Source organism: Psammomys obesus, unplaced genomic scaffold (genome assembly GCF_907164565.1).
Source record: "Psammomys obesus unplaced genomic scaffold, mPsaObe1.curated_primary_1811, whole genome shotgun sequence".
Taxonomy (NCBI): Eukaryota; Metazoa; Chordata; class Mammalia; order Rodentia; family Muridae; genus Psammomys; species Psammomys obesus.
In genome coordinates this window covers 10,517,223-10,534,052 of record NW_026596131.1, presented here as the reverse complement: position 1 = coordinate 10,534,052, position 16,830 = coordinate 10,517,223, and the positions used below count along the sequence as shown (strand labels likewise).

Here is a 16,830-nt window from a genome sequence, read left to right as displayed (position 1 = left end):
AAATGGTCGAAAGAGAACTGACTCTGTCCTTTGGTCTCCACACATGTGCCTGAACATACATACACATACACACACACACACACACACACACACACACACACACACACACACACTATGCTCATACACACATAATACTAGTAAATAATTAAAAAGTTAATGACTCCTGATTCTGGCTCAAGCCTCTGTGTCAACTGTCTGCACTTCCTCTATTTCCTTCTCATCTGCTTTGAGAAAGCGTCTCCTGTGTCTCAGGTGGGCTGGGTTGCTTTTCTTAAGTCATTTTATTAATGTCTGCCTTTGTGTCTCCCCATTTACAAAGGAGATAGGAAGTAGTTTATAGCAGACCAACATGTGCCAAAAGGTGGTTAAAGATAGTGTCTGAGAAAGGGCACAGGGCACAGAGAAAAGGAGAGAGAAAGGGGGAGGGAGGGAGAGTAGGAGGGAAATGAAGAAGGGGGAGAGGAAGAGAGAGAGACAGAGATCCAGGATTAGGGAACCATCACTGCATTTGAACATTTGGTTTTACCTCCCTGGGTGTCAAGATGAAATGGGGAACCAGATAGGTTTCTCTGGTATTTGTATGACAAAGTCTGTTTGAGCAATGACCATTCTCTCCAGACATGTGACAGTAAAAGTCATCCTCAGTGACAAAATGAGCGACGGCCTTTTTTTAGGAGATGCAAAGCTGCTTTTACAGCTCCTGTGGGGTCACACTCTTGCTAAAGCAGGAGCCCCACAGTATACCACAGTGCAATGCAGCCTCCCTGTGCCCTGTGCCAACACTGAGAGCTGCTTTCCTGGACTCCGTCACTCAGTGTCAGTTTTGCGAAACTAGGTGAATGAGTGGCCCTCTTGGCTCCTAAAGTGACTTTGAATGATCTCCTTAACCAGACAAGAAGTTCAGATGCCATCAAAAGCAATTCATCTGGAGCCCGGATGTGGCTCAGTGGTAGAATGCTTGCCTAACATGCAGGAAGCTCTTGGTTCAGTGCTCAGCACTGTCCAGCAGGAGGGTGAGAAGTTCAAAGTCATCCTTGTCTACATAGTGATGTCAAGGCCAGCCTGGGAGACATGTCTTTTTTTTTTTTTTAACAGACACCCAAGAAAAACATACAAAACAAAACCATCAACACGTCTAGCTAGACGGTAAACTCACGTAATCTCAGCACCTGGGAGGCAGATCAACATTAAGGCCAGCCTATGCCGGATGAGACTCTGTCTCAACAAAACAGAACAAAAACAAGCCCAGAAACAAACAACAACTACAACAAACGAATACCAGATGTTCAGATATCCTGGTGTTATGGAGACGTTTGAAATAAGGACAATTGAGAGAAAAACATTATAAGACATGACAGTCAAAAAGTTAACATCCTTCACAGCATAGACAGCTCCCAGAAAAAGAACACGATAGGAAAGTGAGCAAAGCCTGAGAACAGGGTATGTGGTGTGTGTGTGTGTGTGTGTGTGTGTGTGTGTGTGTGTGTGTGCGCACACATGGGAGGTTTTATGTGTCAGCACAGCTGGACAGCGGTTCCAGTTTTTCAGCCCCCTTTCACTTTCGGTATTGCCTCAGAGGAATCTTAATGTGGTTCACATTTCTGTGCGGCCGACTTGAGGTCTGGTAAGTTTGGTGGTCTTCAACTGCACAATCAAAAGGCCTTAAAAGCAAAGCTCGTTTCCTTGGGGGGAAAGAAATTTTACTTCAAGACTGTAGTATCTTGGCCTAGGTGTGGTGGTGCACACCTCTAATGCCAGCCCTCAGAAGGCTGGGGCAGGAGGATTGCAAGTTAGAGGCCAGACGGGAGCCATATAGTGGGTCAGAGGTTAAGATGGGCTGGTCAGTGACCCTGTCACACACACACACACACACACACACACACACACACACACACGCACACACACACACACCAGGCACACGCATGTACACACACCTACAGCCTCAGCTCCCACCTGAGAATATCCAGGCTTTGATGGCTTTCACTGTTTTGGACTTTAGACTAACCAGACCTCACAACCATGGAAGCCAATTTCTTAGAGCAAACTGCTGGATGGGGGTTAATCCTTCTCGTTAGCTGGAACTGAGATATCTGAGGAGTGCTAAATCGCACGTTTGGATGTGCCTGTGAGGGGATTTCCGTTTAGGTACTTTGATCACAGTATCAGAAAGCTGACTAATATACTTGTTTCTGTCGCTCTAGAGGAGCCCAGCAGACAACAAAATTACAGCAGTTTGAGAACGGTTGATGCTGGCTTGCATTTAGGGAGTGGGCATTCATAGTGGGAGAGAGCGATTGACAATGCCAAAGTTACCGACGCAAATTCTTCTGGCTCTTTTTGCAGAAGTGCACCAAGGTATGTGTGATAAGGTTCATTAGGACAAATAACTCATCAAGTAGGTCCCAGGGCAGCAAATTCTAAAGTATGCATGGTAGAGGGCAGAAAACTTGCTGTATGTTTTAGCTACTTTTCTATGGCTGTGATGAAACACATGGCCAGAGCAACTTGTAGAAGGGCGGGTTTATTGGGGCTTGTGGTTCCAGGGGGATAAGAGTCCATCGTGGCAGGATGGAGGCATGGCTATGACCAACCTTTGGGTGCTACGTGGAGCCTCTCCACCATGCAGCACAATTCACAGGCCCTTAGAGTGCTGAGGCTGGCCATCAGCATTTCCCTTTCTGGTGACATTCATTTCATAGGACAGCTTTCCCTGCAACACACAGTAACATGTTGGGTGACGTCAGTTTCGCCTCGGTGTGCCCTGATTCCTGGGACAGACGATGCATTTCTGTAGGAAGAGATTAGATGAGTGAAATCTAAACATTAATGTTAAGCGTGTTCTCTCATGGTGAGATTAGGGCCAATTAATTTCCTCCTTCCTGCCTTATTCTCTGTTCCCTATAATGAGCGTGTTAGTTTAGTAGTTTAGACAAATGTACTATTTTGAAGAATTTATTTGTTTATTTATTTATTTATTTTGAGGCAGGGTTTCCCTGTGTTAGCCCTGGCTGTCCTGGAACTCTCTCTGTAGACCAGGCTAGCCTGAAACTTAGAAATCTACCTGCTTCTGTTTCCCGACTGCTGGGTTAAAGCGGTGTCCCACCTCTGCCTGGCTTTATTTCTTTTTTTTTACTTACATATTTTTGTGTGTCTGCCTGTGGGTATGAGCACATGCGTGCACCTACATGTTGAAGCCAGAAGATGGCGTTAAATCCCCTGGAGCTGGAGTTACAGGTGTTTGTTTGCCATCCAATGTGGTTGTTGGGAATCAAATCCAGACCTTTCCAAGAGCAACCTGTGCTCTTAACCTTGTGGCATCTAGACAAGTGTACTATTTTCATTCAGAAGCCACAAGAACTCCATCGCTCCATGGCTGGCTGTGATCTGAATGGCATCGAGGAGTCAGTGAGGTGGGGTTTGGGGGAATGAAGTCAGGCGTAAGTGCTGTGAGAGAGACATATGGAAGAGGAACACACAGGAGCCCAGCACAGCTACAGCTGCAGAGCAGAAGGCAGGTCTCGCTTCCAGGGGCTCTCAGCTTTTCTCTTCCAGCACTGTAATGCCACAGTAAACTGTTCCAAACTCAAGGGCAGAATTCGAGTCAGCACTTGGTCTGGGTGGCTCCCTGGTATGTCTGGGGTCTGCTGGCTAGTGACCAGGGCAGCTCAGCTCTGCTTTTTGTCTCTGGTGCCCACCCAGCAGGCCAACAGGCTCCTGGCAGAAGCAGGAAGTGCAGGAGGAAATATAGGGGCCGTAAGTAGGGCTGGGGGCTGGCACACCCCACTTCTGCTGTATCATAATAGGCAAAACAGGTCATGAGTCCGTTCTGCATTCAAAGGGAACAGACTCTCTGTAGAGAGAAAAGCTCTGAGGTAAGAGGATATGAATCTGAGGGAGGGGTCACGGCACAGCTTCTTCAGGCCTGACGCTAATGCAATCCTGGGGCCTTCTGAGGAAAAAAGGTTTCCAAATTATGAATACTAACTTTGGCACGGGGTCTTGAAAGGAACCCCATGCAGCTAAGTGTGTGGCAATTCAGCTTCAGTGACCACAGGACAAAGTCCTAGAAGCCCTATTCAGTGCATCTGAGAAGGTAAGCAGGAGGGCAGGGAGCCCTAGGCTCCTGGCAGGGATACCATTCAGATCACAACCAGCCATGGAGCGATGGAGTTCTTGTGGCTTCTGAATGAAAATAGTATACTTGTCTAGATGCCACAAGGTTAAGAGCACAGGTTGCTCTTGGAAAGGTCTGGATTTGATTCCCAACAACCACATTGGATGGCAAAAAATCCTGGCAGGGTCAGGATTTTGGGAACAAGTTCAAGAAAGTGTGGCTGACAGTTGCTTTTCATCACTGCAAGATTTAATTCTGTGGATTATTTTCAATTCTATTGGGTTTAGTTTTAAAAGATTTATTATTATTATTATTCTGCCTTTTATACCACTTTATTCTAATCTGAGCACCTCAATATAAAACTAAACATGGGTGAATTGTTTTCCTTACTAATTTTGAGTTACTGTAAAATGTACAAGTTCTGCTAGCAGCTCAACACTTTAAATAGATTAAATAATCTGACACATAGTAGATTTCATATATAAAATACCTAAAATAACTAGTGTAATGTACTGATCAAAAAAAATAAATAAAATGGACTTCGAAAAACAGTGCTTCAGAATAATTACTGGTAACATTGTAATACCTGTGTTACAAATTGCAAGTACATTGTTTATTATGGTTCTAGCCACGTAAGAAAGGCAAAGCCCCTTCCTTTCATAGGGGAAGGAAGAACTAGCTGTTTTAGTAAGTGTTTATTTGTTTAGGCAATTCTTAATTAAAGGATTTATTATGATAGGGTGGTGGCTGAGGTAGCCGTTGTGGCACCAGCCTTTAATCCCAGCACTTGGGAGGCAGAGGAGACAGGCAGATCCCTGTGAGTTTGAGGCCAGCCTGCTCTACAGAGTAAGTTTCAGGACAGCCAGGGCTACACAGATACCCTGTCTCTAAAAACAAACAAACAACCCCCCCCAAGATTTGTTATTATAATTTGTGTGTGTGTGTCATATGCATGTGCATGTGAAGGCCAGAAGAGTGCACAGACCCCAGAGGAGGACTAGCACATGGTTGTAAGCTCCCTGGCATGCATACTGGGAAGCAAACTCAGTCTTCTGGAAGAGCACTATGCCCGTTTATCTGCTGAACCATCCCTCTCGGCCTGGTTTTAATTTTGTACGTGTGTGTATATCTGCGTCTGGTACTGGGCTTGAGTGCAGGTGCCCAGAAGAGGAGCTTGGGTGCGCTTGAGTTGTAGTTACAAGCAGCTGTGAGCCGGTGTAGGTGCTGGGAACCGAACCTGGGTCTTCTGCAACAACAGTGTGCGGTTTTGAATGCTGAGCTCTCTCTCCAGCCCCTCTATCGCTTAGCCTTTGGTTACTGGTCTTCATAGCACACTTTTTTTTTTCAAAGTTACATGTGTTTGTTTGTTTGTTTGTTTGTTTACCAGAAGACCCCTATGGACAGCACAGAGATGCACACAGACACGTGCACGTACGCGCACACAGACATATGTACACATAACACATCATTACATATCACATACAGACAATGCACATGCATACGCAGCTCCTTCCACAAATACTAACACCTACAATGGACGTGTGCACACATTTTGTAAAGTGCTTTAGGGGAGGGAGACTCTTCGATGGTCTCCTCTACGGGAACTCATGTCTAACCTGGAACTTACTATGTAGTTGAGGTTGGCCTTGAACTCCTGATCCTCAGGTATGTACCATCACAATGTCTTCAGTGCCCTGTTTCACCAATGGAGACATGCAGCCTGGGGGGGGGGTGGTTAACTGAGTTTTGCAGAAATCAATGACCAAGCCAAACCTGAGGCCTCCAATGGGTCTTTGAGAACATGGGCCCCCGAATACCCCGACTCTCTCAGCTTCGGCAGAGGCCCTTGTTTAAGGGGCTCTCTCATTGTCACTCACAACGGATTGGATAAATCTGTGTCCTTGATTCAAAGGGTGGTCCTCCATCTTGGAAGGGCCAGTCTGAGAGGACCAAGATCAGAGACTCTGGCCATAGGCTCTTGACAGACAGCTCCCTTTTGGTTTGTTTGTTTTTTGTTACCTCTATCCAACAAAGGAAAAATCACTTCTGGACCCTCCAAGTTTTCTGGGCTCCCCCAGTCTGTTGACCACTGCCCTGAAAGGCACTCCCCTCCAGGTTGCAGGGGATGCCTGTCTCTGTACATGTGTGCAGAGCCCTGGAAAGAGACCTGTTTGATCAACGGTGGTGAGCGAAAGACTCCTTGTGCCCTTGTTGGCCCTTCCTTTATGGTCTAGAAAAATGTAAAGCAAGTGGCCATCTCTGGCCACATCCTGGAAAAGCAGTGGCTTATCAGCAGCTTGTGTTTTCAGTGTAAACGGTCCCTCCCACACACCTCTTCACCTCTGGTTAGCTTGGCCAGGGCTTTAGGGCACTGTGAAGTCAAGGTGCGTATGGCACCTACCAAGAGTGACCCCGTTCTAAAGGCTTGCTGGAAAGGGGTGTGTGTGTGAGAGAGGGGACCTGGCACCAGAATGAAAAGTGGCCCTCAAGGCTGGCCTTCCTTTCTTTCTTATTTGGACAAATGGTTACTGTGAGGAAGTGTGGGGTCAACGGTCAGAGGTTCTGAATAGCAAGGTGGTTTCTTTGTGTGTGGTGGTAGCCCTGGGATAGTCACTAAATTTCGGGGGAATTCAGGTTAAGTCCGTATCTATTACCCAGTAGGCTGGGGGCAGATTAACAAGTATGTTCTCAAAGCAGGGATAATTACACTATCCCTGTTCGTATATCCTAATTCTCTGAGCACCTCTCTTTGTAATCTTGTAACGGCTGGGGGAGCTGAGGATCAAGGCCTTGCTTCTGTTAGGCAAGAGCTCTTCCACTCAGCGATCCTTCCTCTCCTTCTTTTAGAGAGGTGTCACTACGTAGCCCAGGCTAGCCTTGAGCTTGCTATGTAGCTCAGGTTCTTGTCAAACTTTCAACTTCACTGTTTCTGCCTCTCACAGTCTTGGATTACGGCTGTGCCCACCACTCATGACAAGGATGGCTTTTGACACCTCCTCAGCTTCCTCCTGGCTCCCCATCCCAGACTCTGACACCCTTCAACCTATTGAAGCTTTGGCTGTGTGGGCTCCAGCAGATCTGGCAACAGCTGAGGGGATCTAGAACCATTGGGCATGCATGCACAGAGCAGGAGGCCCCCAGTTCTCTTTCCAGAGAAGTCACCCTGGCCCTGAGTAGAGTTTCTCAAAACCCTTTTCATAAGCCTGACTTCTCGCATTACACTTCACTCGCTCTACCTCCTTCCTCTTTTGGTTTTATTCGCCAGTGGGAAGTGGCTGCAGGAGGAAGTGCCAGGGTGAGAGTGAGGGAAATCAGAGGCCAAGGAGACGCAGGAGCGGAGCATGTAGTCTGCTCTTGCTGGCAGGCTCCACCAAGGCCAACGGCTGTGGGAAGATGCAGCTGCCGCTGCTGGTTCCTTTTCTCCTCTGGATCTCAGGTGAGCATCGGGGTTAGGCACCCAGAGGAAGTGTTTTTCAAAGGGAACAGGGTGCCCATCGAGAAGGTGTTACACACTTACTACCCCAGTGTTGTGGCATCTTCCTGTCAGAAATATTGAGCCCTTAAACCCGGTCCCAGGCACAATTCCAGACCACTGCGGGGCTGATCAGATTTAAGTCAGACAGCGATGGGCCCCCCTGGCCTTTGAGAGGCGGGGAGAGCCCTGGTTGCTCGGGAGATTATCTGATGGAGCTGGGCTGTCATCTCGTGAATGTGTTCCAACAAGGGAAGGCTTTGGGGAAGACGTGAGCATGTGAGTAGGGTACCGAAAAGAGGAGATCTGCTGTTCAGAACTGACGGATGGGTGATTCACAGCCTCTGGGACAGAAGGAAAGAACAGAAGCGACCAAGGGGCAGAAGAGGTGAGGAGGAGGACAGGAGACAAGGCCACAGATAAAGGGCTGACAACACTTTCTTGTGTTTTGAGATGGGGGAGGGTTCCCTATGCAGCCAAGGCTGGCCCTCTAACCAATGATCCTCCTGCCTCAGCCTCGACCTCCAAAAATGTTTACACTATGATTCCTAACAGCAGCAAAATCACAGCTACAAAGCAACAACAAAACTAATTTTACTGTTGGGAGTTCCCCACAACGTGAGGAGCCGTATTAAAGAGTGGTGGCATTAGGAGGCCGAGCACCACTGACGTAGTGCATGCTGAGTTAGACCACAGAAGCGGGCTTCCTATGCATGTACCATCACACTCAAAGCGCTGTAGCTACAAGTGGATGGATGCAGTTCCGAGTTCAAAGAAAGAGAATTTACTTTTGAGCACAATGATAGAGTTCTGGGTGTGGGGATGCACAACTTTAGTCTCCTCATTTGGAAGACAGAGGCAGGTGGATTTCTGTGAGTTTAAGGACAGCCTCGCCTACATAGCAAGTTCCAGGCTAGTCTAGGGCTGCACAGTGAGACACTTATTCTGAAAATCAATCGCACGAAATGAGGGATTTGCTCTGCCCTTTTTTTTCATGCATGTATACCATGTACTTGGGTAACTGTCTTCTCCTCTCATTTCTACTGATTCCCTGCCTCTTCCTTAAATACTTTCATGTCTGTTTTGTTGTTGTGTTTTTTTTTTTACTCTAGATTTTGTGTATGAGAGAAAACATGTGATATTTGTCAGGGTTTGATCTGCAGTTAAATGTACTTTCCTGCAGACATGATTGCATATACACAGCACATATTTATCTATTTATCTGTCGGTTTTACGGCTGGGGGTGTCACCACAACATGAGGAACTGTATTGAAGGGTCACAACATTAGGAAGGCTGAGAGCCACTGCGCTAGAGCATGCCAAGTTAGACTGCAGAAGCGTTTTTTTGTTTGTTTTGTTTTTGTATTCTGGTGGCTTCCACTGTGCCATTGGGCTTCTCCTTTTGGCTTGAAATGTTATCAGCAAATGTCTTTCAATTTCATACCCTTAGTTCAGACATTTCTAGGACTCTAGAATCTTATAACTAAGTGTGTATTCAGCTTTCGTAGTCAGATGCTGACATTTCAAACATGCTTGGCAGTTAAAAAGGCTTGCTTCCCCCCGCCCCCCAAAAGGACCCAAGTTTGATTTCCAACACCCAGTGTTGAGTTTCTACCTATAACTATCTCTGATGCCCGTTTTGGACTCCACGGGGACCAGTGGTCACGTGCACATACCCATAAGCACATATCCACACACATATAGCATAAAAAAAGAAAGAAATTTAGGTATAGTAAGACCCCGACTATAAAACAAAGGAAGGAAGAATAAAAGAAGGAAGGAAGGAAAGAAGGAGGGAGGAAGGGAGGGAGCGAGGGAAGGAAGAGATTTCAAACATGGCTTGACCAAATCTTCCCAGATCCCCCTCTTCCTTCTGATTCCCTGTCTTAATATTTGGCAACTCTGCATTTTCTTAGTGCTCAGGCCATATCTGGGGGGGGGGGCATCCAACTCGAATGACCTTCTCCCCGACTTTGAGTTAAAATCTTAAGTCCTCACAGAGGGCTTACAAGGTGCTCACTACCTGATTTCTTTCTGCACCACATCCCTGGTCCCCTCTCTTCTCCCTGGCTTCCTTGCCTGGTTCAACTCCCTTCCCCATGTGGCCTTGAATACACTAGGTTTGCTCGGCCTCAGGGCTTTGTGTCCCCTTTGCTCTGTTCCCTGTGTGGTCCCAGGCTCCTCACATTTCCCATATCATTATTTCTTGCTTGGCTTTCGCTGATGACCCTAATTAAAAGCTCCTCCTGCCAGGGTCTGGCCAGCTCCACTCAGGAGGCATAATCAAAAGGAGTGGGAGTTCTAAATCATTTCCACTTACCAAGGCCAAGGCCTGAGTTACGGGAGACCCCACCTCAAAAAGAAAACAAACACAAAAACAAAACAATGAGACCTTTGCACTCTTTCCCCCATTGTCTGTGCCTCTCTCTCACCTTAGTAGAATGGAAGCTTCCAGAGCATGGAGACTTTTGTCCCTAAAACTACAGTGGAGCGATAATTAGACAAATAGCAAACGATAGTTGCACAAATGAATGTCTCCATTAGAGAGAAAATGGTTGTGTTCAACACTGCTCTTCCCATCTTTCTACCTTTGTAGAACTGAACAACTAAGATTATTTTTTTCTTTAAAGATTTTATTTAGTATGTCTAACAATAGGGCACTGATGGAATGAGATACATGACTTTGCTTTTATTTAGTATTATACTATATTATACATCTTTCAACAATGACATAAAAAGGACTAGCATTTATCAAAAATAAAAACATTTTATTTACTGTGAGAGAGAGAGCACACATGGAAGTCAGAGGACAACTTATGGAAGTCAGTTCTCTGTGCTCTGTCATGCCCTCCCTGCTTTGAGGAGTCAGAAGAAATCTTTCTTTCTCTTCTCAGATTTACTCTGTCAGGTATTTTTATCACAGAGACAAAAACCAAAACAACAACTAACTAATGTCCCAACTAGATCTCAAAATTTCTTAGATAGAGTTAAAAGAGAGGGAGAAAAACAATTAATTAGAAAAATCTGTAGCATAAGGACAAAACAGCATATGTAATAAACATGTGGTTAAAATAAACAGTGAAAAGCCTAATTAATTAAAGGATATTTCATAATTGCTAAGCCACCTTCCTCCTCCTTTCTTCTATTTGTTTGGGCATGTGTGTGCTCTGTGCATTTGTCTGAGTGATGGTGGACCTGAACGTCAGAGGACAACTTTCAGGAATCAGTTCTCTCCTTCAACCATGTAGGTCCTGGGATCAAACTCAGGTCATCAGGCTTGGTGGCAAGTGCCTTTACCCACTGAGCCATCTCGCCAGTTCCCCAAAATTATTCAATGTACCCTGACTCTTTCAAAGGTGAGGAGACAACGTGCATTTTCAGAAGAAGCCCCTCTCACTGTCTAGAACGCTTGCGACACTACGAGACAGGGCAGTGTAAAATCAGCATGGGATAGACACAAAGGTCAAAGGAAGAGAATGGAAAAATCCCATCTGAAACTCAAAAGTTTGCTTTTTGACAAATGCACCTACTCAGTTCATGCAGACAACGGGGCCTGTGTGCCAGGGGCCACAGGATACAGAAATGGGCCATTCGGCCAAGGTGGATGACCACAGCAGCCCCCTGGACCTCCGCCCTCTCAGGGCTGTTAGATGTGGCCTTGCTGGGCCTCCCCAGGGTGGGCACTGAGAGTCCATGTCCTGTGGACCTGTGTCTTCTACTCCTCCCTCTCCCACCAGCACAGCATGAGGATTGTTGTGAGAGGACCTTTACCAATGTGTGGATTTGGGGCTGGCGAGATGGCTCAGTTGGCAAGAGCAGTCACTGTGTGCACAAGAGGACTTGAGTTTGGATCTCAGGAGCAGGCTGTGGCTCCTCATGTGCCTGTCGCCCTGGTGCTGTCGGGGAGGGGATAGAGACAGGGGTGGATTGCTGGGGCTTGCTGGCCAGTAGCATAGCTCCAGGCTCAGGTGAGAGACTCTCAAAGGAATAAGGCAGAGGGGCTAGAGAGACGACTCAGCCATTAAGAGCCCTTGTTCTTACAGAGGACTCTGGTTCACTCAGCAGCAGCCACACAGTGGTTCACCAACATCTGGAACTCCAGGTCCAGGGGACCCGACACCCTCTCCTGGCCTCTGAAGGCACCAGGCATGCATGTGGTACACAGACAGAAGCAGGCAAAGCAACCCCACACATAAGATAAAGATAAATCTTTAAAAAGAATAAGGCAGAGAGCAATACAACAGGACGCCATGTCTTTGCTGCTGTCTGCATATTCGCTCAGGCTCATGCATCAAACATGTATGTGCTCCCACCCATATACTACTTGTGTGTGTGCGCAAGCACACACACGGATATAAAGGAGGTGGGGGGGGGAATAACTGGTTTTTGAGTCAGAGTCTATGTAGCCCAGGCTAGCACTCACTATGTAGCCCAGGCTAGCTTTAAATTCCTGACCCTGCTGCTTCAGCCACTTGACTGATGGGTTTAAGTGTATGCAAAACCACTCCTGGATGTTGTTTATGAAGTCAGGGAAGGGAAGGTGTTAGGGATGGAATCCAGTGTGGCTGCTTGTTTTTCATATCTCTATTTTATTTGGGTTATTTACTGCCTGTACCTCCCTGCAACCAGCCCTTTAACTCTGGGTAAGAGAAAGGTTAGTGGGGGGAGACAGGGCACCGACCCCTTTACTTCTCCCAGCTGACCAGGGTCAGTTGGGTTTTTTTTGGGGGGGGGCAATAGCAATCTCTGTCCACAGCAAATGCAGCAAGCGGTCTCCCGCAAGCCGCTGTGCTGAAACGTTTCTCTCTGTCTCTGCCACGCCATCTGCCTCTGGTCTCTCCAAGCTGCCACATGCCATGCCAACACCGCACACCTCACCTTCTCTTCAGGCACTCATATTTATCACCCTCAGAGTCCTAGATCACGTCCCTCTCCGTGCAGCACGAGGCAGGCTGTTACCAGCTGACAAAGACTACACCCTGCACCAGACAGTTTTCAGCTGTGGACAATCTAAAGCTCAAATTAAGGTCCCACAGTTGGGATTAAAACGAAAACATATTTACATGACATAACTGAGTTTCCACCAAAACTTCCATTACAAACCAGGGTCTTGCCACACCAGCATCTCTCTATGTAGTTGGTCCTGGCTATCCTGGAACTTGCTATGTAGACCAGGCTGGCCTTGAACTTGGAGATATTTGCCTGTTTTTTTTGTTTTTTTTGTTTTTTTTTTTTTTTTCTACCGAGTGCTGGAATTAAAGGCCTGGGCCACCATGGTTGGCCTTTTGTCTTTTTGTTTGTTTTTGTTTTCCCCAGATTTTTCCTGGCTCCTCTGACTCAAGATTGTTAAGGGATGGCAGGCACCCTGTCTTGGAGAAGAGGTGTCCCTCCTTTGACCACTATTCAATTAATGCTGCTTTTGTAATTGGCTCTGTGCCCCACCCTTGGAGTGGGAGACCAGTGGTCCATGGGTTTGTATTTTTCAGGCTGCTCCACTGCTCAGGATGAAATCACAGGTCCAGAGGAGGTGAGGGGTCAGGAGCAGGGCTCCTTGATGGTGCAGTGTCGTTACTCCTCATCCTGGAAGGATTACACGAAGTACTGGTGCCGAGGAGCTGCTTGGAGATCATGTGAGATTCTCATTCGAACTGATTCAGAGCAGTTGGTGAAGAAGAACCGTTTGTCCATCAGAGACAACCAGACAGACCTCATCATCACAGTGACCATGGAGGATCTGAGGCTGAGCGATGCCGGCGTTTACTGGTGTGCAATTGAGAAGTCTGGATTTGACCACAAGTTTAAAGTTGATGTGAGCATTGACCCAGGTAAAGTGCACGCACGTTTCTTTAAGTGCCCTCAGGTCCCACCTAAAGGAATTAGCTGTCACTCATGTGAGCTGTTGCATTCTGGGCGAGGTGGAGTCCTGAAGTCCCATACATCCTTGACTGATTGCTTGGGATTAGTGGAGAAGACAGGGAATCTCTTAAATGCGTCCTGACCCCTGAGGATTCCATGCACTTCCCCCTCTTCTTCTTGAGTCTATTGCCAGGAGAGGATAGGGTGGTCATTTCCATCTCTAGCTCTTAGGCCAAAGATAACCACTTTCAATGGTGCCTGCCATGGTGCTTTTCCATGGAAAGTGTGCCTTGCTCTCTGAGAAGCTCTGGGTGTTGCCTTCACCTGATGCTGTTCTCACCCCCATTCTGTATCCATCCTGAGGTCTAGAAAGGCCTTTACACACAGTTGCATTTCTGATGTCTGCAGTGTCCTGAGGAGCCCATCTGTGTGTTTTTTTTTTTTTTTTTTTTTTTTTTTTTTTTTTTTTTTTTTTTTTTACTTAATTATATCCTCTTCGATAGTCCTTCTAGAATGCAGAAACTCCTGGTGGTGGTGCCAGCTCAGAGGTCTTGGTACATTGGCTTGGAGTCATCTCTCTCTTGGGTTCTGCTCTACCACACTCCAACAGACAGCACCAGGTCATAGGGCCCTTGTAGGATACAGTAGCAGATGAAGGCGGCCAGGCCACAGTCACTAGGGCTCCCTGAAGCTCAGTATGGTGCAAAGCTTGCATTATCTTGCTGAGCCCTGACAACCCTTGAAAGAAGGTTGTCCCTACTATTGAAACTTCTTAACTTATCCCCAGAAAGTGTCTTCCTGAATGTTAGGATTTTCTTTTTGCTGTGGAAGAATTTTTATTTCTTTTATGTGTGTGGGTGTTTTACCTGCGTGCATGTAGGTGCCTCACATGTGTGTCAGGTGTCCATGGAGGCCAGAAGAAGGCATCAGATGCCCTAGAACTTACAGATGGTTGTGAGCCACCATGTAGGGGCTGAGAACTGAACCTGTGTCCTCTGCAAGACTCTCTTGTGATTTTAACTGCTGGGTCATCCCTTCAGCCCCAATATTAGCTGTTTTGTTTTTTTCCCATATGACCATGACTTTAAACCTTTTGAATCTAGGTTATGTTACCCACTCTTCGAGTTTCCTGTCTGGTCCTGTCCTTGCCTGATAAAGGTGGAGGGAGGTGTTGGCTGAAGCACTGTCACAGTGGTTGGGGAATTCAGGTGCCCTTGTTCACCATCCTCCCTGGACTTGTTTCCAGCCCTGCCTGCCTCAGAAGCTCTGGGCTCTCTTAGAGACCAAGAGGACACTAGTGGTCCAGCTCTAATTGCTTGCCACAGCCCTGCTCCGGGGTCCTCTGGCTGGCATGGCCCACGCTCCCTCACAGGTTCAGAGCAAGGGCACACTGTGTGTGGGTGGCTGGAATGGTGTTCTAATCTGTCTTATGCCAAGCACCTCAAGCACCCATTACAGTGCCAACCACGCTTTCCACCACCTCCACTGTCACCGTGTTCACAACAGAGACCGTCACTGTAGAAGAGACCAGCATGTTCTCAACGCTGAGCAGCCACTACTCTGATGACAGGTAAGCCGGTTTGGACGCTGCTGTCCCTCTGTGGTCTGGTTCACCCAAACTCTTCCAATAGTCTCTGAAGTCTCGGGCTCCATTTGTAGAGTTAAGAATGTTGCCCTCAGTTCCCAGGGAGCCTAATCCTGGAGCAGAGGGTAGTCTGGAGGTTTGTTGGTTCATTTGCTCATTCATTCATCCTACCTAAACTGCTGCTAATTTGTTTCTGGTAGGCATGTGTTGAGTTCTAGAGACGTGAGTAGAGGCCTCAGTGAGAGAGAGTCTCATAGGCAGCCGGCAAGGACAGGTGCCCGGGGTGTGTGTCAGTGCGACACAGGGCTGTAGGGACACAGGGATGGCTTTTGACCCAACTTCTAGGAGGGCATTGATTCCCTAGAGCTTTTCAAATGAGCGGTGGCTCGGTGGTTTACGGTACTGGCTGCTTTTGCAGAGGACCAGGTTCGATTCCCAGCATCCACGCGGTGGTCACAACCACCTGAGACTCCAGTCCCGGGAGATCTAATGCCCTCTTTTTGGCTTCTGAGGACACTGTACACATGTGTACACACACACACACACACAATAAATAAATAAATAAATACATACATACATAAATTACCGTTGAAGTTAGAACCGTGATATTGGTGGGTCCTGGATGTCACTAGCCCATGTGGCGGCTTATGAAGCGAATATTTTTTCCCTTTCCTTTCCCCTCCCTTCCTTTCCTTTTCTTTTCTTCTCCACGCCCACCCCCAACAGAGTCTCCTGCAGCCCAGGCTGACCTTGAACACACTATCTAGCTAAGGATGACCTTGGACATCTGGTCTTTCTACCCTGTCTCTTGTATGCGAGGATTGCAGGTGTATGGGAACACCCAGCTTTTTGCCTGCCAGGGATTGAACTCAGAGCTTCATGCATGCCAGGCAAGTGCTCTTGCCTGAAACGCACCCTCAGTCTGATGTTATTTTTTGACCCTGCCTATGATCACTCCATGAGGAGGAATGGGTAGATTCAAATGTACCTATTTTACAGAAGTGAAAACATGGCCCAGATGGTTTCCTCAGTGAATCTTGACTGATCTTGTAAGTTTTTGACAACAGGGCCAGGACCTGGTTTATTTTTTTAGTAATCAGCCCAGACACCTGCAGTCAAAGCACTTTCTTGACTCTGAGAGGCCTCTTCTCATTTCTAGTGCCCCCTCCCCATAACTTTGTGTTTATCTCTTTATTTTTAACAAATCGATTAATTTATGTGTAGGAGTGTTTTGTCTGCACTTTTGTCTGTGCCCACTGTGTGTGCTTGGTGTCCACAGAGCTCAGAAGAGGGAGTTGGATCCCCTGGAACTGCAGTTACAGATGGTTGTGAGCCATCATGTGGGTCCTGGGAACCAAAACCAGGTCCCCTGCAAGAGCAGTGAGTGCTCTTAACCACTGAGCCACCTGTCCAGGCCCAGGACTTTGTTTTTTAGATATTCCAAGGGCTCCTATTGACGAGTCGTTTCCATAAAACCCTAATAGAATAGAAGATTCCCCCATCTTTCTAGAGCCAGGAACCCCTTCGCTCCCCTCCCTGCTTTGCCCTCTGTTTTGAGGCTTTTGTTTGTTTTTGTTTTGCAGTGCTGAGGACTGAACTTGGGGCCTCAGGACATGCTACACCTGTGGCCCTTCACGTGGCTTTTAATAAGTAATAGTTGACTTTCCTCTCCTGTTCATCATTGCGTGCTCTCTCTCTCACGAGTGAGTGTGTGTGCATTGCCAAGACAACTGTTGTTCCTCAGGCAGCAGCTGCCCTTCCTTCCTTCCTTCCTTCCTTCCTTCCTTCCTTCCTTCCTTCCTT

General features: G+C 47.2%; 2 protein-coding genes across 6 annotated transcripts in view; one reads left to right on the top strand and one right to left on the bottom strand.

Moving 5' to 3' along the window:
* Nucleotides 1-16,830, bottom strand: part of Rab37 (RAB37, member RAS oncogene family) — a 57,027-nt gene that overhangs the window by 15,520 nt on the left and 24,677 nt on the right. The window lies entirely within an intron of this gene.
* Cd300lf (CD300 molecule like family member f) overlaps nt 7,463-16,830 on the top strand; it is a 14,561-nt gene continuing 5,193 nt past the window's right edge. The window contains exons 1-3 of one of the 3 annotated variants that reach the window (XM_055592321.1): nt 7,463-7,550; nt 13,073-13,411; nt 14,949-15,012. In XM_055592321.1, coding sequence (XP_055448296.1) covers nt 7,508-7,550; nt 13,073-13,411; nt 14,949-15,012 — 446 coding nt within the window. In that variant the 5' untranslated portion in view covers nt 7,463-7,507. Of the gene's footprint in view, nt 7,551-13,072; nt 13,412-14,879; nt 15,013-16,830 lie in introns of all 3 variants that reach the window. The other 2 variants (XM_055592320.1, XM_055592319.1) reach the window with 2 other exon arrangements.